The following is a 23,571-nucleotide window of genomic DNA, read 5'->3' as shown; positions in this document are numbered from 1 at the left end:
CGTAACTTTAGCCATTTTCGTGGAATATTTGCAAAGTTCGCAGCGCTCGTTGACATCCTTAATTGAAGCCCGATCCCGCCGCGCCACGCACCATCCCGCCGCCCGGCGCCCGCGCGCCCGGGTCCCTACTCCGTATGGAAGTTTAAAGTTTTATATTTTGCGTAGTTTATTTTAACTTTCGACGCTAATCGTTGCATTATACTGATATAGTGCAGGATTAAGATTTAGTTTATAGAGAGAGACCTTATTCGTCGATAGACTTGAATTACGGGATTAAAGAAAATAAACGGTTTCAATGTATCTAATCGTATAATGCCGTCGAGTTGTAAGGTTGTAATGTATTCGACTGGTGTACAGTTTTATTGTCGTATTGGAAGATATAGGTTCTAGGCATTAGTTGATAAGTAGGATCACGTCGAATTTCCAGTCACCCTGTATATATAGGTAAATGTAAAGTGTAGAAGTTAAAAAAAAATCCAAAGTTACAAATTAATTTCTATTCAATACTAGCGGTCCGCCCCGACTTCGCCCGTGGTACATATTTACGTTTTCTCTACATAAGAACCATCCTCGTACTTCAAGGAATATAATAAAAAAAGAATTATCGAAATCGGTTCAGTCGTTCTCAAGTTATGCGCTTACCAACACATTTTGGGATTCATTTTTATACATATTACTAGCGGTCCGCCCCGGCTTCGCCCGTGGTACCTATATACGTTTTCTCTACATAAAAAATTAAAAACCATCCTCGTACTTCAAGGAATATAATAAAAAAAAATTTATCGAAATCGGTTCAGCCGTTCTCGAGTTATGCGCTTACCAACACATTTTGCGATTCATTTTTATATATATAAAAGATAGATATTTTGTAAAGTTTTCAAAAACTCCATTGTTGAAAGCCACTGTGTTTACTTAATACCGATATGGCGGAGCAAACAAGCCGAATAGTCGCTAAAAAATATAAAATAAATATAAAAAGTTTATTCGCTAAAACACTAGCCGGTATGTCAAGGTGGTAACAGGTTGTTAATTTTGTACAAACGATAGGTATTATAATCTACACTAGGGGCAAGATAAAGACTTTATATGATGCTATTCTGTGTCGAGATATTTTATTGTGTATTACGGTTATTACTGCATGGTTTGTTAAACGTAAATACCTATTTATAATAATTGTTGCAGGTTCCTCATGATTATGATGTCAACACTGACATCATAATCATGAGAAACACAGATTACTATAAAATAGGTCTTACCGCTTACGGCTGCGACGACCGCGACGGTGCGGACGACTAACTTTTATACCCACTAAACTAGTCTTGTAATAAATTATTTTATTCAAGATTTCAAAACAAAGATCCTTACAATAATGTGTACCTTATGAATTTGTTGAATACCGAACACTTATGTGCTCTATACTTAGCATGTGGTGACGCAGCAGTGTGCAGTGTGCAGTGTGCGTCGGAACTTGGGAAACATTATTTTATTAGAGCGAGCGGTATGTTTGCCCGCTTTTCATTTGGTCGTGTTTGCGGAGTCGCGGCCGGCGCTCGAGCTCGCCGCTCGCCTTTCAAAATTCATTTGGTGAAATATTATGTTGCTTTTAGGCTTTATGTTAAATTTTAAGACTCCCGGAATGAATGGACCACTCATATTGAGTTTTATAAAGCTTTCAGTTCTGTTATGATTTAAGTATGACGTAGTGTTTTCCAAAGCAACACCTTTTTTAACCGATTTCGAAAAAGGAGGAGGTTCTTTATTTCGCTATTTAAAATCCATAAGTATAAATAATAAACATGCAAAAGTAAATCTGTTTGTCGGCCTGTGTGTCTTCTCGCCCAAAATGACTTGGATAAAATATCTAGTATGTATAAACAGTTTTAGAGTTTAGAAAGGACATAGGATTAAGGTTTTATGCCGGAAAACCATTATTATTAACTTTCAGTATCAACCTTCTTTCAGTATTATCAACATAATTGATATTATAATGATTATTAATATTTTTGAAGATATGGATCTGTATCGAGAATCATAATATTATATGAACTAGGTATAATTCACAAAATCTAACGCACTTCAATAAAATGATATTTGGTGGGTCGTCACTCGTCAGTGGGCCGCGAGCTCGAGGCGGCCGCGGCTAGGCGGTCGCCGGTCCCTGCGGCGGGCGGAGGCAATCTCGCGACAATTTGGCATCACGTAATGCGATCGCATCGCAATCATAGAATGTATACTCTAATCGCAATTCTCCGCCCCAGTGCAAGAGCAGGAAATGCCGAGAAAGCGCGGGAAAGTCTACATAAATCAAATCTTCTAAAATGCACACACAAATTCGCTTCATGTTACATTACAGCGTGGAGATGATCATATTATACAAGTATGTAGTAATTATCCGTGTTATGTTATGACTTATGACAGTTCCACTAAACAGTACCTAGTTCAAGTTTCCTGTTACAATTGAAAAAATTGAGAAAATGTATTTTTTTGGCTATATTTCGCCTCAGCAATTAAAAAATAGGTTTGTGATACAAATTCTTCTTTACCTAACAACTTTACCTAACAACATTTAAAGCCCTGAAGTAAATCTAATGGTTGTTAGAGGCAAGCGAATAAACCCCAAAAAATATACGAGCCGAGCGGTTTGTCAGTGAATGTAATTAAAAAGTAAATAAATCAGACGGAGTGGTATCACTTGTTTAATTAAAGATTCGAGTCTTGGATCTTTCGGGTTACTTAAAGTTACATTCATTATATGCGTGCTCCCTCCGTGGGTAATTACTTGAGCATTTATATCAAACGTCTTTGTATTATTACGGGGAATAAAATAAAGATATTCGATTTATTGATCACGTTACATAATATAAAATGAGAAAATATGAATTAAACATGAATGTAGACTACAAGTAAATAGTAGTCTTGATTTTCACGTATTATGCAAATGTATTCCGATATAATCTACTATATTGTTTACGCGGGCTAAGAAATTTCACTAACGAACTTTAGTTAATTTTGAGTCGCGGCTTAACAAGTTTGTTTTAAGGTTCACCCGCAAAGTAAAGACAATACCGTCGCGGTTATACAATTTAATTGAGCCTCGAGGGGAGCGGGGGAAGGGGTTGGCAACTGTGGGCATTTCAGGTCACAGATCAGTTGCGAAGTGTTCTTATCAAAACAACAATATTACATACGTAGGTAGTGAGTGGTGACTAGTACACTATCTCTCAAATATTTTTAAAACATTGGTGTAATCTGCATCAATAACCTAACGTCTTATGGCTAAATGGAATCGATTGGAGAGGAAAGGGAGATCTTTTCAATCGCTTTCTAATGTTTTTAAAATGTACATATAATATAGTACGTATGTAAATCAGCTAGGCTATTCTGTAAAAAACGCGCCCGAACTCGCATCTCACCTGAGTGAGTCGACTCACTTCACTTTCGAACGTTCGAGATTTTGGTTTCGCATTCTGTAAACATCCGCTCGGCAGAGGCGAAGCGAAGTGAGTCTCACTTCGAAACTCACTTGCTTAGTGAAGGGATCTTATAGATTTGAATTTATCGACATTGTTATTATCTTTAAAATGCGGCAATTTAACACATATTGAAGACATAATAACACTTTAGTATTGTACCGTGGGTGGAATTAAACTAAAATTGCAATTTTACACTGATAAATTCTTTAAAATTAAAATAATTCTAGCGTCACTGAAAAAAAAGGACGATTGTCTGTGGTTCGTTCGTGACGTTTGTTTATTTCTCAAGTGGTTTTTTGTACCTAATTTTAAAGTGATTCGTGTTGCATTCTTTCTAAAAGTTTTTTTGGAGTTTTAGTTAATGTTTGAGTTTGGCTTTATTAAGTTGTTGTGTAGTTGGTGTTAAACGTGTTGCATAAATTATTTAAAGGAGAAATCTGCAAAAATAACAACTATGAGGTGAGTAATGTGATGCTTGTATTTAACTAAAATATTATCTTATACAACAAGCTTATTGAAATATTTAACTTAAAATCTTAAACATTGTAGCTCCTCGGAAAGGTCGTCTCATCCCTCCCGTGCCCAAGTAGAATCTAGTCGACTATCTTAGCAAACATCCTAGCTTAGCCAAGGGTTTTTCAAAAGTCCCGAGTGCTAGAGACGAAGCTAGAAAAACATGGGAGGAGTTGACTATCAAATTAAATAGCTTGGGAGGCTGCACTAAAACATGGAAACAGTGGACAAAGGTTTTGCAATTGGTGATAGGCATTTGGAAATTAATCCATTTGAAGTAAGCTATTGTTATCGATTTTGTTGATCCGATACATGTATGTATGTAAAATATAATTATTCAATGTCATGTTCTTTTTTTAGGAAATCCCCGTCCTTACTGATGCCAACGAAAGCCCCACATTGCCGACTTCATCTATGATAAATGAAACCACAACTATTGTAAGTAAATACCTAGTGTATTAATAAAATATAACTTAATAATAAACAACTTATTAGTAAATGTTTCTTATATTGTTCTAGGAATACCAAGTCTTGGATGAGACTGCTATAAATACGGAAAATGTTAGAATGGCAGATACTGAGGTATATATTAATAAGATATTATGAAAATGGTACTTTTTTATTGATTCCAGTATTTGAAATACTATGTTTTTTTTTCAGAGACCTCAACTAATTCAGCAATATGTTGACTGTATCCCGAATCCCGAACCTTCCCCTGCTCATACACCACCGAGAGCGGAGGTAACGAGCCCTCTGCAAGCAGTTACCCCCTCTGGCTCAGGCAACTTTCCTGCTCGACGTCGATTGAACGTCGCGGGTCGATCCCACGTCGTACTTCAAGTAATTATGATATTTATGAATTGATTTACAATATTTATAATCCATACTAATATTATAAATGCGAAAGTAACTCTGTCTGTCTGTCTGTTACTCAATCACGCCTTAACTACTGAACCAATTTGCATGAAATTTGGTATAGAGATATTTTGATACACGAGAAAGGACATAGGATAGGTTTTTCCCGGAAATCTTACGGGAACGGGTTTTTCTTTGAAAACGCGGGCGAAGCCGCGGGCGGAAAGCTAGTTAACAATAAAAATTTGGAAATACATACAAATAAAACTAAATAATACTTGATAATGAATTAAGGAAATAATAATAACATCAGAAGACTTGTCAAAAATTCGTCACCGGTGGAAATAATAATAAATTAATATATATTTTTACGTTTCAGGGTCATCGAGTCGTCCACAACAACTGCAAAGAAGACGATCACCTCCATCACAAAGGCGGCAATCTTAATTAACAACCTTTACCGAAAGGTTTCTTAGCTTGGAAGAGCAACGGATTGAGATTGACCGTCGCTACTGTGAGTTACAGGAGGTGATGGTCAACTCACAAAGGGAGACCAACAGAATGACAGCAGAGGGCCTGATTGCCGTCGGGGAAGGTCTTAAATTATAAGCTGAAAATTAAAAAAAATCAAATACTTTTATACTTAAATACATTTATTAATTCTTAACTTATTTTAGTAGTAAAAAATTATCTGTGGTTTTACTTATAGTTTCTTAATTTACTAACATTAGTTTATAAGCCCTAATTGAGTTACTAACACCTATGAATATAATTTTCCGGAATAAATAATTTGCATTGATTTTTGTTTGAATTAATTATAATTATCGTGTGTTCCTTGCCCTCCATAATTCATTTATCAATCTTTGTCTACATAGCTGACCAAGTGCAGTTTCATTGGGTACATCCTCATTTGAAGCTATACTTTGTCTGGTCCTATGAAAACCAGCCTCAACCTCTAGCTCTGAATTGAGTATGGCTAAATCTGGCTTTAAGGACCCCAATTGTTCTTTCTACGGTGTTTCTTGCAGTAGCATGCAGCTGGTTATAGTGATGTTCTGGTGTTCCCTCGTCTGCATTTGGAACTGGCACCATTAGGTACTGACGCTGCGGATACCCAGAATCACCTGTAACAATGAATATTGTTAAAAAATAAAATGTTTTGTCATCAACAATTATATTTTTATTAATGAAACTAGGAGTTTTCAATGATTTCGCCTGCTCTCCAATTTTTATGAATTCCGTGAACTTCGGTAAAGCCTAAATTACTCAGAAATAAAGTAGTTTTTTTAATGATGAAAGAATTTTTGAAGGAATTAATCCAGTAGTTTTTGAGTTAAATATTTACAAACAAACAAAGATTCGTCTTTATAAATTAGCTAAGAGGTAACTCACCTAACAAGTACACAGATTCGCCTGTTTGTACTAATTGTTCGAGGTGGTCCCGAATGATGCAATTATTAAAAATAAGGCTGTCGTGAGTCGCTCCGCCATATGTTGCATCTACAATATGTATTATGTTCAAATCTGCATCTGTGAACTGCAAAAAGAATTATTTTACAACTATTTTTATGTGGCTGTTCTAATGAATGTTATAAAAAATATAGGTACTAGCAGCGTCTTGTGATTTATACTGCTTAGTTAATGATCCTATGGAATTGGTCCAAATTTCATTAAATCGATTTTCTGTGGTTCAAGTGTGAAAGCGTATACAGACATTATTATATGAGGCTTACCATTTGTACATTTCTTGCATGATATCCTTTGCGACAGTAGTATCGTTCTTCATGGCAAGTTGGTCTCACCATTGTCACAAAAGTCCCATCTACACATCCTATTACCCCAGGAATACTGAATTTCTCATAGAATCTGCAATAAGAAATAAAAAAATCATTAAATATTTTTCATTAACATGATAGGTTTATTTAGGTAGGTACACAAACCTTGTTTTGAGTCTCAGTCTTTCTTCAGAATTTTGGGGAAATCTTATGTATTTTTTTACTATAGATACTTGAATGGCTTAGGGATTCTATGACCTCGTGGATACTACGAGATGCTGATGGCTGCGACACAAACGAATTTATGTGTTTTCCACATATCCTTTGATAGCTCCCAGTCGCAAAGAAAGAAAGTGCACATAACAACTGAAAAAAATGAATGAAATTTCTTGAAACTATCAAAATAAAAGGTACTTAATCTGATAAGGAAACCATCCATAATTAAAGTCGGTTAATAACTCAAAACGTTTTTAAAGAAACCGTAAGGGAGAGAAACTTTGGACTTTAACATAGGGTACCTACCACTTGAAAGGGTGACATCATAAAAAATAATCGGGGATTAGATGACGTTATTGTTAGTGGTTCTATGTTCTATGCGAGGAAGTTATGTTACCTACCTACATAATGGAATGTTTTACAGAGTTATGGGAAAGTTATCCCAATATTCACACGGGATCGGGACTTCCGCAGATGAAATCACGGGACCGATGACTATTGTAACAGTAACTTTTCATGACATTATGAATACACATATATAAAGCACTTAGATACATACCTTGACTCTAGCCGTTAATCCTCTTCGTCGACGTTGAGGTTTTTTAACTAAAACTTTAATGTCTTCCATCACTTGAGAAACTAGTTCTTCCGATAAACGGTAGCATTCAACAAAATTTTTATTTCGATTAATAATTTTCATTTCCCGAATGCTGGTACTTTGCCGGCGACTTTCTATTATATCCACAGCATTAGCTTCTCGTATTATAGCACTTATTATAAAATAACGCGCCATTTTAGTAAAAAAATATATCAAATTTGTATCAAATTTGTTCCACAACCACTAACTGATAACTCACTCACGAACTCGGCTCCTAATAGACGAGTGAATTGCTGACAGGTGAATTCGTATTTGTAAATACTCGAACTCGACGTTCGACGTGTAAAATTACCTTACAGAATGCCGAATTCATACTATAAACGTCAAAATACTCAGTTAGCACAGTTCGCCTCGTCGCCGCTCTCGACGATGTGGCGCCACTAGTACTGTCGAGTTTTACAGAATACGAAATCGAAAACTCACCGCGGATTCCGCGTTCGAGTTTTTATAATAACCTTACAGAATAGCACTGCAGCTCCAGTCATTCCCCGATCCTGTGCGTGTAACGACCGGACCGGCGTGACCTAATTAGTGCTTGCTCGATAATCGGCACTAATATAATACAGAATACAACATAATATTATTGCTGTATAAACAGTTCATATCTGATTGTTCCGTACATCAGTTAACACGAACATTGCATTTAACGACATCTTGTCTTGTTTTAAAGCGGTTAAATCCTAAAACAATCTTATGCATGTTTATCATTTTGTACATTAATTATGAATACACAGAAAAAGGAAGAAGTAATGTTCGTCCCATAATACCTTCCAGAAGTTGAAACGTTCCATTAGACCAGATTATTATTAATATAGCTTAATAGATTTCCGCCCGCGGCTTCGCCCGCGTTTGCAAAGAAAAACGCGCATACGTTCCTGTGGGTTTTCCGGGATAAAAAGTCTACGTCTTATTCTGGGTCTTCAGCTACCTACATACCAAATTTCATTGTAATCGGTTCAGTAGTATTTGCGTGAAAGTGAAACATCCATCCTTCCTGACAAACTTACGCATTTATAATTGAGTTGAATAAATATAAACCCTTCTTTTTTTTTTTTTTTTTTTTTTTATAGTGGGGAAATCTTCCAAAGATACCCAAGGCCCCCGGGGAAGGAGCCGTGGGTTATGTCGGATTCTTACCGACTAAAACCCCACTGTGTTCCGTCGAGCCGCTTTAATGATGGGGCCGCGGGTATTTGTTGGAATTCTTCCGCGACGAATAAATATAAACCCTGTCGTATAATAATGACTGTGGACCACAAAGAGCTAGTGTAGCCACTAGCCACTTGCCAGCGGTAAGCATTTAACGAAATGAAGCGAGTTAGAGGCAGCACAAAAGGTTGCGATGCGTATTCAATTATTATCTTTTAATCGGGGACCGAATAAATTACTTAAATCGCCTCCGGAGTCTCGTCGCTCGAGAATATGTTGTTACTTGCTCTTTATTTCGCTATTGTTTTGTTTCTTTGTTATGAAACAGAATGTAAATGAGTGTACAAGTAATGTATACAACAAGTCTACGAGTAATATTAGGTACAATAACAACGAGTTTTGTCGCTAAAATTTAAGTATTTAAAACAATTCGCAATAGACACTTTTAATGAACTTTTAATGAATTAAACACAGTATTACAATATATATGTAATACTTAATGTGGTTTATTTCTATAGTCTATACCATTAAAATTCTATTTAATTCATCTTATTTACGTGTTGACCTCACAACGATTAATAAAACAGTACATAGCACTATATAAATGCAATGTAAAATGCATGTATTATTGTATTATTGTTGCATGTATTATTGTTACACCTCAAAAAAATAGCAAACATTTGAAAATTTTATGAATTGAAAAGCATTTACGGAAGGCAGTAGCGAGCTGCGAGCCGCGAGGCGCTACGTGCCCACACCGTCTATCGATTTGACTGAAATACAGAAAAACTTGGGAAAAACATTGAAGCGTGTCAGTGACAGTCGATTTGAGAAATGTTTTGAATATCGAGCACATGTCAATCTTCAAGTCGTTACGTTACCAATACTTTTTTGTAACATTTCAGTGACGTATATTCCTTAATAGGCTTCGGCGTGTAGCTGGCAATTCGCATGTTTATTTCCCCTCCGAATGAGGCTTTAACGTTTTCTGACACGTCAAGAGCCGATAAAATACGCGAATCCTTGAAATTATGATGATAATTGTATTTGCGAATTGCGACTTCCCCTTTATAAAGATCGGTGTAATTTATGTTTTCGAATTTCACTAATTTGTTTCGAGGGTTTATTTCCCAAAGATTCGGAACTTTCCAACAAACAATGTGAAAATATAACTTGAACTTTACCCCACTTTTGTGCCGTAATATTGTGAAGGTAACGGGTCGAAGGGTCTCGGAGAAAACGAGTTACCAGCGACATTGCACTCTGTACCAAGTTCAGAGGTCATCATTTCATTTTTACGAATTTAAAAATTTTTTTAACTTAAAAGTGGGTATATTTTATAGTAGGTAACCATAACATAGAACTATGGTTCTAGAACGTTCTTTTAACGCGGTAAGTATTGAAAATCTTAGAAAAACATTAATTATTCATTATCAATTCACCTATCATGGAAAGAATAATAAAATAATTTGTTAAAATAAGTGAATGTAGAGCTTTTGGCTCCGTCTATAAATTAATTTTATCTATACTAATATTATAAAGCGGAAGAGTTTGTTTGTTTGAACGCGCTAATTTCAGGAACTACTGATCCGATTTGAAAAATTCTTTCAGTGTTAGATAGCCTATTTATCGAGGAAGGCTATAGGCTATAATCATTATGCTAAGACCAACAGGAGCGGAGCCACGCGGGTGAAACCGCGGAGCGCAGCTAGTTGTAAAATATAAGGAAAATAAATAAATAACAAGACATGAGTGCATAATCATTCATTAATGACTTCATTAATACTATATATTATTTATAATTAATGATCTAATTACATTTATGTGCTTTTTTGTTTAAATTGTATTGTAGGCTTTAACAATATCTGCATTGTATACAACAAATGTATCTTATTATTTGAACCTGGTGTATTTAGCTGCTTATCGTTATGCAGGTGAAGCCTCTCTCTGGGGCGTATTTCCAAACTATACATAGCCAGAACGCAACCATAGGAAACTGCTCGTATATACTTTGTAATGCTGTTTTTAAGTTTGTTATTACAATATAATAATATATACACGAATTTTGCGTACTGATCGTGTATACTTTGTAACGCGGATGCTTGCTTCTTCGTTCTAAACTATACACGATCAGTACGCAAAATATTACTAAATATACCTACTACACCACTTACGCTTGAGCAACATAATAATTAATATATAGGTAATCAGAGACTTGTACTGTGTACAGCTATATCTGTCTACTTTTATTCTTCTTGATTATTATTGATTCAGTTAAATTTGGAATCATTTATTTATTTATTTATAAATATTATTAGGTAAGCTTAGGAAAATAAATAGGTAACAGATAAGGGTACCTATGGGTTAGGTTAGGTTCGTGTTTTTTTTAACTACACAAAAATAGGATCCCCGCGAAGCGGGGCTCAGTCGCCTCGCAACCGTCTTCTTCTGGACTTATTAGATTCTTACATTTTAGCACTATTGACAATTGTAAGTCGTGCAGAATAGGCAGGAACGAAGACACAAGCATCCTCGATACAAAAAATATACGATCAGTACGCAATATTACATACACATGCATTGTAATAATAGATTTAAAAACAGCAATACAATAATATAAACGCGAGCAATGGAAAGACGGCGCGCTTACTCCGAAACATACACGATTAGTCCGCATGCGTACTGGCGCTGTATGTTTTGGAGCGCTATTCTTACTTACTTCACTACAAAGTATACGCGATTATTTGCGTACTACTGTTGTATAGATTGAAAGAACTTTGTAAAAAAGTTATTTCCAAACTATACGTGATTAGTTTCACACCGTTGCGTGCTGGCCTTGTAAGTATAGTTTGGAAAGACGCCTCTCTGGGGCCCCGTCGGTACAATAATATTATAAGGCCCAAGGTGAATTTAATCTAAACTTACAACAATTATTTTAAATGCAAGTTGGTTAGTACTCTTGATCATGTTAATGAGAATTGTATATAAATAAAAATGAATTGCCTGAACAATTATTTATTTTTGGTTATTATTGTATAAAAGAAAATAAATAGAAAGATCTATCGAATATCGATCCATCGATCAATAGAGGTAAATTTCATTGCCTATGTTCTATACGAGCCACCTGCCCCTGTTTATTTATGCTAAGCCATTTGGAAATAATTATAAGCATAAAAAACCTATAATATTGAAAAATGAAAAATTATTTTAAGTAGGTAGATAACAAAACAAGGTAACAATATAAGAATTTGCTGTTTTATTATACATTATAATTATTAACTATAGCTCTTATAATTATCCAACTTTTTTTCAATAAAACACGCAACAATGAAGATTAGCGCTCACTGCTCAGTAATCGTACCAAATTACTGATCTTACTTTTGGCAACCAAAACAGAAACAATTTATTTCTTATAAAAAGATGATATATGTAATGTAGACATATGATATAATATAGTAACAGATTTATAATTACAACAAAACAACAAGATGAATTCCAGGTAAGTAATAGAATAGTTTGAAAAGAAATGCGAGGTATGGACGCACGAGCGTCGAGCGTGGAGCGCGTGGAGCGCGGCGCGGGCGGGTCGCGGGAACTAATAAGTGCGATCCACATAAAAGTTTACGCGCGCTTTATTGTCAAACGGCGGGAACGGTTTGCGGAACGGACACACTTTTATGTTCTTTGTATTGAGATACTTTAATACGAAATAGTTTTGTTATTTGAGACGTAAATTTTAAGTGTTTTAGTATCGCTGAAAGTTTAAATTGCTGTGTTTATTTTATTGCTCGCTTCCCCAAATATGGGCCACACTGCTCGTTTATGTCAAATTTATTATAATACTAGCTTTCCGCCCGCGGCTTCGCCCGCATTTTCAAAGATAAACCCGCATAGTTCCCGTTCCCGTGGGATTTCCGGGATAAAACCTATCCTATGTGTTAATCCAAGTAACCCTCTATATGTGTGCTAAAATTCATTGTAATCGGTTCAGTAGTTTTTGCGTGAAAGAGTAACAAACATCCATACAAACTATCACATTTATAATATTAACTAGCGACCCGCCCCGGCTTCGCACGGGTGCAATGCTGATACTAAATACACTACAGAAAAACTGTAAACGTTGTATATGTTACGGCTAAAGGTAGGTGAGAACATAAACTTAAGATTAGCCGGCTAAACTTAGGTTTATTTTCGACGAGGTGTTAATGTTAGTTTGTTCTATCTTTAGCCGGCTAAACTTAAGTGTAACCGCAGGCCCGTGGCTAAAAATGTCGGGGTGGGTAGATTTGGTTACTATAATACATGTAATATCTTCGAAAATATTCACTTAAATCATACGGTGTAAAGGGCCATATAGATCTATATTAAATGAACAATGTATTCAAGGTATTTAATTGGTTAAGGATTAATGTTGTATTGGTTAAAATCGCTTCGAAAATTAGCCATTATTTGTCGTAAAAAGTAAATGACAAAAAAAAAGTTATTGTGGGTTATCCATAAGAGATAGACATATACCATCGCGGACTTTTCTGTAGACCTTTTCAATATGTATAATACTTAGTACATTTTTTTGATAAAAGTCGTAGGGTTCAGCCTGCGTTTGCAATGTACGCGGAAAAAATGTAATTTTTTACGACATCACATTGGAAACCTCGAAAAAAACAGTACTTCTCCACTATTTAATGGATGTTATTATACATATAAACCTTCCTCTTGAATCACTCTATCTATTAAAAAAAACCGCATCAAAATCCGTTGCGTAGTTTCAAAGATTTAAGTGTACAAAGGGACATAGGGACATAGGGACAGAGAAAGCGACTTTGTTTTATACTATGTAGTGATGATAGGATTGTAATTTGTAATACATTCAATCTCTTCCGATTCCTCTCTTTTATGAGACGGACTATGTGAATGTACCAAATAGAACATAATATTAAGCTTATAAACTGAGAATTCATGTTTTATCGGTTATATCAGTTATATCTGTTATTTCTATACAGAACGGGACAATCGATTCAGATGCAAAACGAGTAAAACTAAATAAAAGAATCTGAATTCTAACTTCATCAATAAAAGCTAACATTTAGGAGTTTTGGATACAACCAATTTTTGCATTTTATTTCTGTACAAAATGTAGTATTTTATTCATCTGCCTTTATGAATGAACAACTATTGAATAAGTTAGTGTCTTCTCGGTTAGAGCAATGGATTCATAGAAACTAATCAAAATATTGTATGTGATTACAAGAAATACATTTACTATTTAGTGTTCGGTAAGTTCGTTTTCCGAGTGCGTAGCCGGCAGCCCGTAGCACATAACCTGTAGCCCGTAGCCTGTAGTCCGTAGAGTGCAGGAGGCAGACGCAGCCGGGAAGCGCAGCGATGCGTTCACTCACACAAATCGATTCACTCAAGATGGGATTCCGCCAGATTGCTCGGAGATGCTGGATTAATATTAGTTGCATTTAATGGTCTCTAATTTGAGCTGTTTTACATAACCATACGAAGTAACATATTGTAATGTTCCAAATCAACTGATCGAGCTACTTAAATGTTGCTTAATATAGGTAATGAATAATTCATTAAGAAGTATATTGTCTGATTTAGCTAGATCTCTTGAAGGTGCGCTTAAACAAAATTATATATTTATTATTTACCGTTGATGTTATTTGGCAGGGCAATCTTTAAATGTAGTAAATATTAAAATACGCGATACAATTAATTATATGTTGTGATTTTTTATCTGCTTACTGTATTCTAGATATTATTTAGAAAAGTAGTTAAAAGGCTATTTTCACAGCATAGCGATGACACTCGTGTTTACTTCACATTCCCCGCTCGACGCTCGCACGTGCTGAATTAAGCGACGCGGACGGTGGGGCTTCCCCGCGGCCGCGATCCACTGCCAGCAACACTTTCTCTTAGATATATATTTTGGAATATTATAATGACTATGTCTATGATACTCATACCTAGAAATTATTGTGTTAGCTGTTATTCGAACACAGTCCAAAACACTAACCTTTAAAGATTTATTGCAGCTCATCATCATTTTCATCATCCCCTATTCGTAATAAGGACTACACGATCGGAGGAATGATGATGAATCTACGATGAGGGTTTAGGCATTTGGCTGTAATCCCTTAAATTTTTTATATAGGGGATATATAAATAAAGATAAAACAAAGTTAGTATCCTGATTATATTTACTAGTTAGTGTATAATACTATAACGATAGTTGAGACTTGAGCTCATACTGCGGTGGGCACGTTCCTTCCGCTGGTCCCAGACCCCAGTGTTACACTGCACAGTGTTCATTCATTTTGCTAAGTCTTTAATGTCATTACTCATGCACGTTGTTACGACGCGGCATTCTTCCTTTTTTCGAATGTAGACACAATCATTTCGGAGTGATGAGGTTTTGTTTAACTTAATTTTTCCAATTTTTTCGTATTATTGCAAATTATATGAATAATTAGATAAAACCGGTTCGGGAAGGAAGAACAACTATTGGTAATTGGTATGTATAGTTTAGGAGGAAAATAAAAGACGATTTTCTATAATACATAAATATATTTTGTCTTATATATGTGGACATAAAATGATAATACATTTATGAATTGAGATTTAAACAGATATTTTAAATAGAAATAGCCCTAGAATTTCTCATTTATGCATTAGAAGGAATATACACAAAAGAGAAACGATATTAGTATCGTAAACTCTCTAAAGACATAAAGAGGCGAAATAAGAACTTCAAAAAATTTGGACAAAAACCCAATTAGAAACAGTTGAAAACCGCTAAGCTTCGAGTCGTTTAAAGCGTAGGTTATGGTCTTAGCATTAATCAAGACACAAACAGAAAGCGAACAAAACAAAATAAAATCCTTGAAAAAGCGTCGTTAGGAGTCCGCCATTTTTCAAGCGACGAGCTGCGATAAACGACGTGTCTTTAACCCTAGCGAATAACAAACCCTGACACTAGATAACTATATAAGCTGCCATTAGTTTAGGTTTATTCCTGAAGCTACAACTAGTAGGTACGGCAGACCCTTTACTCGTCTATCCTGTAGGTTTATGATTTTCTAGATGCCGTAGAATTTACCTAAACTTTTGAAATTATAAACGACATTGAAAGTCGGTTCATTTTTTCTATATTATTATGCTATTGTAAGCGTATAATTCATCAGCTATTAAAATTTTGCAAATTAGACGCCACGAAGATAATAGTGTACGACTATATATTCTGGTGATATCCATAGTTACAAGGTTTACCTCGGCCATCAGGTATCTCAGATGCGACTCTAATTGGTCAATTATTGCAACCATTAATTTAGTCGTCAATATTAATTGGCTAAGTGCGGACTCAGCACACGCGCTAATTGAGTGCCCGCGGTTTGCGCGGCTTAGCTCTGTGCTAATATAATTAATAAGCAATTAATTAGACTAATGGCCGTGGACGCTGATACTTACATGTGATTTTATGTAAATCAAATATGTTTGCCCCGATTCGGTTAGCCAAAGCCCAAAACCATAGGTTTATGTTGTAATTATAATTCTATTAGGTTCATTTTGAACTAGCTGACGCCAGCAAAGTCGTCCATTTTCAATTTGTTTTTAGTAAGTATTAGAATACATTTATCTGCACACGATCCGCGATTAATTCAAATCATCAAAGTCACTCTAGAAATTCAGAAAATAAGCTCCTATAAATAGCTTTGAAACTCATAATATTTAATGTTTACTCGCAATTCTCAGAGCTGAAATAAATGAGTAATTTGTAGTAAACTGGCTTGTTGAGTTTGTTAGTGAGAAAGGACGCGAGAGGTATCCTTCTGCTAATATTTGCATGCAATTCTGTTCTACCAGTGACGACCGACGGGGTGACAATCTAACACGAGTTTTTCTTCTATTTCTACATCATCATCACATCATGCATTTGTATTTCATGGAACTAAATACTGTAAGATAAATAATTTAATATTTTAAAGCCATCAGTAAAATGTTGAGTAACCTTTTTTTGTGAGTAAAGCAAATAAAAACGGATTGAATGCTAATCAGCAACCAGCGAAGAAAAGCAAATGCATTTTAATTTAAAATCAAAGCGCAAAGCTACAAGACATATTGTTAGGTATTATAATTTTGTCCACAACTGGTAACTACCTTTTTGTTGAAAGCCAGTATATTAAATTTGCACTATTTTAAATCTCTATCCGTCACAAAGAGTTATCCATGGTATAACACGTTTGGTGTCGCAGAAGGAGGTCCTCAAACTATCATCTGCTGTGTCGGTGTCGTTAAATATCGCTTAAGAGATAAAGATGGCCGCTGCGGCTCGCTCGGCTTTTTCACTCGTTCTGGCCATAGATTTCCGATACATGCACTTGTAATATAATAAATGAGCGTGTTTCCTTTAATAAACTTCCCTTAGAATATTACCCTTTTCAGCCTAATGGGTCAATGAAGTCAATGAGTTCTCTCAATCAGTTTTGACCCGTCTGGGCTCTCGTCCACTGGCAGATAAGGTCCTCACAAATGATGGTAATTGAAAGCGTTGGGACATCAAATGCTATTGAATAAGCAAGTGAGCGGAAAGATGGCTGGATAGGAGCAAGACCGGTCGCGCTCTCGGAAGCATGGCAAATCAATATTGCTATCGATGGATAAAATCATTATCGACGTAATATTTTGCTCAGTAAAGTTATCATTTATACTGTATGATCTTCCACCTTCTATTTGTATTATAGTAATAGACTAAAAAGGTGAATTAATTTCTTAAATCAAACAACAATTAACTATAGGCTTCCCGAACCTTCTCCCCATTAAATTTATTTAATACACTTTGATCAACTATCCCTCCAACTTCCTGCTCTATTTGTTATTTGCACAACTAAGTATAAGTACACGAATTAATAATAAAGATAATTGTATTATAAATTCAATAACATAATATTCAATTAAAATTTCAGAATAACTAAGCAAATAAAATAGCAATATGAAAGGCATGTGCTGATTGCTGACCAGCTGCGGACTGCAGGCGATATCTCTTCTCTAAGCAATAAGTAAACAAACTTATAAAAATCCCTCATCCTCTTTATTAAACCCCGCGCGACCATCGACATTAGCAGTTTTCTGACATCATTCTGCACCTAGCCTTATTAGATCTTTGTACTGTGCTTCTACTACAACCTTATTGTTCACGGTACATCATTGACACTCGATATACATTACTCCATCAGACTGCGACACCATTCAGTGGACGGAAACATATGCAGCAGTGAACAGCACATGGAACGATATTTACCATCGGGTCAAGAATTGTTTATTTTGCGCACACTTTTCTGGCTTGATTGTGTTTGTCCACTACGGCGTTAGATAAAAGCTAATTTTCTGCAGTGTGTTCTCATGTACTTATATATATTATACTTCGAAAATTCTTTGTTAAAACTTAAAGGTAAACTTCTTGCAGGTAACAATTCATTTAGACTATTGTTTTCATTTTTACGATAGTTAAATAAACAAATTTACTATTTCACTTGAAGAAATAAAGTTAGAAAAATATAAGCAATCTCTTGACATAACAAAGTAAACATTGTAAAGACAGTAAAGGTTTATTATGAGATTATATTTATGAATATAATTCACTGCGATACTTATGAACGTTCGCCGTAAATATTCAAATATCTTAAGTTTTTATTGCTCCCAATTTTGCTAGAGCTTTTACAACTTTGCAACTGAAGTCGAAAGCTCTTTATTCAAGAAGTAGTATTTTACAAGCACTTCCCGACCGTCATTAAACTGAGCTTCGGGAACTTCTGACTGTTCACAAAAATATACTTTCTAATCACTTCTTGATTAAGATATTAATTGTAAATGCTTATTATATAAATTCTTGATTAATTCTTGTTCGAGCAGCGAACAAACATTTTATTTTAAATTACTTATTATCCATATCTCGAAGCCGTCAGCTCCACGTGTCACATTTTCGAGCCGGATTACCGTAAAAAAGTGTGCCGCGTCGCGAGTGTAAAGTGTGACGTGGAACCGGAAATCCACGTGTCCCTTCTTCCCCCGTGATATTTATTCAGCGTATTATCTTATAACTACAAGCAAGCAGCATATCATTCAACAGCAGCCAAAATTAGCATTTTAACGAGATACAAAATCCAGCATTTTCAAGCCATAAAAGAGCTTGCGTCAGCTCCACGTGTCACCACGCGCATCGCCCCGAGCAAAGTACAGCCAGCCAACAGGAAAACCCCCTATCAGAATATCTAGCAGCAGCATTCGAGCGGAATAGAAATTAACAGAACAGCAGAATTAGCAGAATCAGCAATTATCTATCAGCAACCAGCATATAGCAAGTAGCAACCAGAAATTATCATTCAGCGACCAGCATATAGCAAGTAGCAAGTAGCGTGAACTGCAAAAGGCATCTAGCAACTAGCATCTAGCAACCAGCAATTAGCATTTAGCATCCAGCATCTAGCAACTAGCATCTAGCAACCAGCAACTAGCATCTAGCATCCAGCAACTAGCATCTAGCAACCAGCAATTAGCATCTAGCACTTAGCATCTAGCCTCCAGCATCTAGCATATTATAGCAAGCAACAATAAGCGACCAGCAACTAGCATTTAGCATCAAGTATCTAGCATCCAGCATTAAGCGACCAGCAATTGGCATCGAGCATTCAGCAATCAGCATCTAGCAATCAGCATTAAGCGACCAGCAATTGGCATCGAGCATTCAGCAGTCAGCATCTAGCAATCAGCAACTATCAATTAGCATCAGACGATCAGCGACCAAAAATTAGCATATAGCAATCAGCAAGCAGCAAATAGCCATCAGAAATTAGCATCAAGGAATCAACAACCAGCAACCAGCGAGACGTAAGCCAGCCGCCTACGTCACCAGCACGTGCCACCACGCGTCAACCGCCACGTCAGCCAGCAACAGCAAGCAACCTAAGGTATCCGGGGACGTAGCCACGTCGACCGTATCCGAGACAGCCAAGTAAGAATTTTCCATTTTATTTTTTATTTCTACCGTTTGATTATTTTATATTACAATGGAAGCTTTATATACGGTCCAACTTGAGATCAAGGACAAAATAAAGAAGTTATTAGCGAATTTTAAAAAAGATAGTGCAGAGCGTAAGAGTATCGAATATTGCAGACAGCGTTTAGATATATTAGAATCTTTATGGGATGAATGCCAGAAAAATCATGAAAAGCTTTTAAAATATGAATCGACACAGCATCAATATTTTATGCGGGAAGAATTTATTAACATTCACGACATTTATATTCGAGCAAAGGAAGCGATCAGTGAAGCATATGATAATTTTTTATTACAAAAGCAAGCCCATCTAGAGCCGAAAGCGGGAGGATCCGGTTTAGAATCGCAAGCGACGCCTAGGTCTACAACATTTCAATCACGGGGGACTAACAGCAAATTAGACGATTTATCTCGAAAGCAGGAAGTCAATTTTAAAGCGTTTATCAGAGCAGTAAGCAATATTGATGTGAATAATTTGGAGGAGAAGTGGGAATATGAAGACTCCCTTCGTATTCTCCACAATCGATGGTCAGCGGTGGAAAATCTACATTGGGAGATAGTGGGTGAACTTGGAGAGGAAGATGAAGCGTACGAAATTAATTTTACTAAGCATGAAAAAATATATATTAATACAAAGAGAGCTATAAACTCAAAAATGTGTGCAACAAGTCATAGAGATAAATCAACTCCGCAGATGGATATACCGACATTTTCTGGCAATTATCATCAGTGGGTATCATTCAAAGACCTTTTTAATGAAACTATACATAAGAATACATCAATATCGAACGCGCAAAAAATGCAATTTTTGAAAGCTAAAGTAAGCGGGGAAGCCGAGCGCCTTATACAGCATTTGCCTATCAGCTCCGATAATTATTTAGTTTGTTGGAACATCCTAAATCATCGATTTGATAACAAGAAACTAATTTTTACATCGCACGTTAACATATTTCTCAATTTACCTAATATACAGCAGCAATCATATCTAGCAATCAAGAAATTACATGACGTCACATTAGAAAGCTTGCACGCTATAAAAAACCTGGGCGTAGATATAACTACTTGGGATCCGCTATTGGTACATTTATTATCACAAAAATTAGACAGCGAAACTTATTCTGAATACGTAGAATCATTAAAAAACTCTCGAGAGCTCCCTATACTACAAGAATTTTTGGATTTTCTTGAAAACAAATTTACATCGCTTGAATCATCACGAAGAAACCAAAATTCAGCAGCAGAACAAAGATATCATAGAACATCAAACCAATTATTAGCAACGAACAGACAACCCATACATATTAATTCAAATAGAATTAATATTAATAGCCAAGTAAAGAGGTCACTGACGTCAATGCACACCTCAGCGAAAAAATGCCCCTTATGCAATTTCGAACACGCGCTCACTAATTGTCCACAATTTATTAAATTATCATTTATGAATAAACTACAAACGGTTAAGCAATTACGGTTTTGCATTAATTGCATTTTTGATCACAATGGAAGTCAATGTACTTCGAATAAGCGGTGTCATGTGTGTGCTGGCGCACATCACACGTTATTACACGAATGTTTTAAGCAGCAAGCTAGCGATAATTTTAGAAATAAAAAATTGATGAGTAGCAACACCCAAAGACAGGTCTATTACAGCCCCAAAAATCAATCAAATATGTCTCAGCAAGATGACTCTGAAGTACTTTTAGCCACCGCATTGGTAAAGGTAACAGCTAAAGATGGCAAACAGCACATAATGCGAGCACTGATCGACCAAGGGTCTCAAATTAGCATCATAACCGAACGAGCAGCACAGCAACTGGGCTTAAAACGTCAACAAAGCAAAGGGATCGTCCTTGGTGTAGGGGGCCAAGAAAACAACTGTCGTGGAAAACTTAAGATTAATTGCCAATCTATATATAACAATTTTACCTTCAACGTCGATACATTCATTATGACTAATCTTATAAAAAATCTACCTAATAGATCGTTTGAAAAACCCGGCTGGTCGAAATGTATAGCGCACTTAAACTCAGCAGATCCAGAATTTAACAAAAGCCGAGCAATAGATATTTTATTTGGAGCAGATATTTATTCGTACATTATGTTAGATGGGATCATTCGAGGCCGCGAAATCTCACAACCACTAGCACAGCCTGCAGACGCAATTAGGCTGGTTATTATGTGGAGGCAGCATAAATACCTTCCACTGCAACGTTATTTTGAATCATATACAAGCAATTCAAGATTTTTGGAAAATAGAGGATATACAGGAGCAAAATGATATGTCAGCGAAAGATAAGCAGTGTTTAGATTATTACTTAGCAACTACAAAGCGATTAAAAAACGGACGTTATGAAGTAAGCATACCTATGGAGGATCAAGCGTTAGAAAAATTGGGATCGTCTGAAAAACTAGCGTTAGCACAATTTAAGAATTTAGAAAATAAACTTAATAAGCAGCATGAATTATCGGAGCAATACAAGCAATTTATGAGCGAATATATACAACTGGGACACATGAAACTAGCAGCATTAAATTCAAGCGTACAATGTTTTTTACCACATCATGGGGTACAGCGAGCAGCATCCAGCACCACTAAACTACGAGTCGTATTTAACGGATCAGCAAAAACCACGACAGGCTACAGCTTAAACGACGTTATGCACAAGGGACCCAATATGCAAAAGGATTTACAAAGTATCATTATCAATTGGAGACTATATCGTTACGCCTATACATCTGATATTGAAAAAATGTATCGACAAATATTAGTAAAAGAAGAAGACCAAAAACTTCAACAGATATGGTGGAGATCAAGCCCAGACCAGCCTATAAAAGCGTATCAATTAACAACTATCACTTACGGAACGAAAGCAGCACCCTTCTTAGCAATTATGACGTTGAATCAGCTAGCACAAGATGAGCAAAATAATTTCCCAAAAGCAGCAAAAAGCATTAAAGAAGAGTTTTATATGGATGACTACATCTCGGGAGCACACACAATTAGCGAAGGTCAGCAAAAAATAGCGGAGGTGAATCATGTACTTAGCGGAGCAGGGTTCTTATTGAGAAAATGGATTGCAAATGATAAGAGCCTCATTGAAAACATAACTAGCAAAGAACGAGACGAGCAACCAACATTTATGTTTAAAACGGAAAACACGCCGAAAACATTAGGCCTACGATGGGACCCTATTAGTGACGTATTTGTATTCGACTATGATAGCGTATTATATGAAAACTCAGCAAAGTTAACGAAAAGAAAATTATTATCGGAAATGTCTAAGCTATTTGACCCATTAGGATGGTTGACGCCGCTTACAACAAAAATTAAGATTTTATTTCAAAAAGTATGGTTACAAGCAGATCTGGAATGGCGTGATCCAGTCTCCCAGGATATAAAAAGCGAATGGATAAAAATAAAAAAGGAGCTAAATACGTTAAAATGTATTAAAATTCCCAGATGGTATAAATGTGATGAGAATAGCATAATTGAATTACATGGGTTCTGCGATGCCTCAATAAAAGCCTATGCATGCGTCATATATGCCAGAGTCGCAAAAAATAGCGCAATCTCAACTATAATAATAGCAGCAAAATCCAGATTAGTACCGAATAAAAAAGAAGTATCTTTACCGAGATTAGAATTATGTGCCATGGAGTTATTAGCAAAATTAATGAATAAAATAAAAAATAGCATCAGCAGCACGAAAGTTGAAGCTTATGGATGGAGCGATTCAATGGTAGCTCTTGGTTGGATTAACGGCAACCCCGACCGTTGGAAGCCCTTTGTAGCAAATCGAGTAAAGAAAATTCACGAAACAATGCAGCCTCAATCATGGCGCTATGTAAAAACGAAAGAAAATCCAGCTGACG

At 35.9% G+C, this 23,571-nt stretch overlaps 1 protein-coding gene across 2 annotated transcripts; it reads left to right on the top strand.

Annotated features, from left to right (window-relative positions):
- The first annotated feature begins 3,372 nt into the window (after positions 1 to 3,372).
- LOC149477814 (uncharacterized) lies at positions 3,373 to 5,652 on the top strand. Of its 2 annotated transcripts, XM_089710443.1 has the most exons (5): positions 3,373 to 3,932; positions 4,023 to 4,263; positions 4,347 to 4,424; positions 4,647 to 4,826; positions 5,221 to 5,652. In XM_089710443.1, exons 2-5 carry the CDS (start codon positions 4,201 to 4,203, stop codon positions 5,290 to 5,292), a joined length of 393 nt encoding a protein of 130 aa, XP_089566569.1. In that variant the 5' UTR covers positions 3,373 to 3,932; positions 4,023 to 4,200; the 3' UTR covers positions 5,293 to 5,652. The 2 variants fall into 2 exon arrangements, with proteins under 2 accessions (XP_089566569.1, XP_089566570.1); XM_089710444.1 differs by lacking the exon at positions 3,373 to 3,932 and having other exon boundaries at positions 3,977 to 4,263.
- Positions 5,653 to 23,571: the final 17,919 nt, after the last annotated feature.

This window comes from Colias philodice, chromosome 24 (genome assembly GCF_061535455.1).
Source record: "Colias philodice isolate Cphi_HAF_F1 chromosome 24, ilColPhil1 Martin Lab GWU primary, whole genome shotgun sequence".
NCBI classification, from domain to species: Eukaryota; Metazoa; Arthropoda; class Insecta; order Lepidoptera; family Pieridae; genus Colias; species Colias philodice.
The sequence above is the reverse complement of the archived record's forward strand: the minus strand, read 5'-3'. Positions and strand labels throughout refer to the sequence as shown.

Coding starts and splice junctions, on each gene's coding strand:
- LOC149477814 (XM_089710443.1), top strand. CDS start 4,201: ATGGAAACAGTGGACAAAGGTTTTGCAATTGGTGATAGGCATTTGGAA. Junction 4,264..4,346: donor TGGAAATTAATCCATTTGAA/GTAAGCTATTGT, acceptor TTCTTTTTTTAG/GAAATCCCCGTCCTTACTGA. Junction 4,425..4,646: donor TAAATGAAACCACAACTATT/GTAAGTAAATAC, acceptor TTTTTTTTTCAG/AGACCTCAACTAATTCAGCA.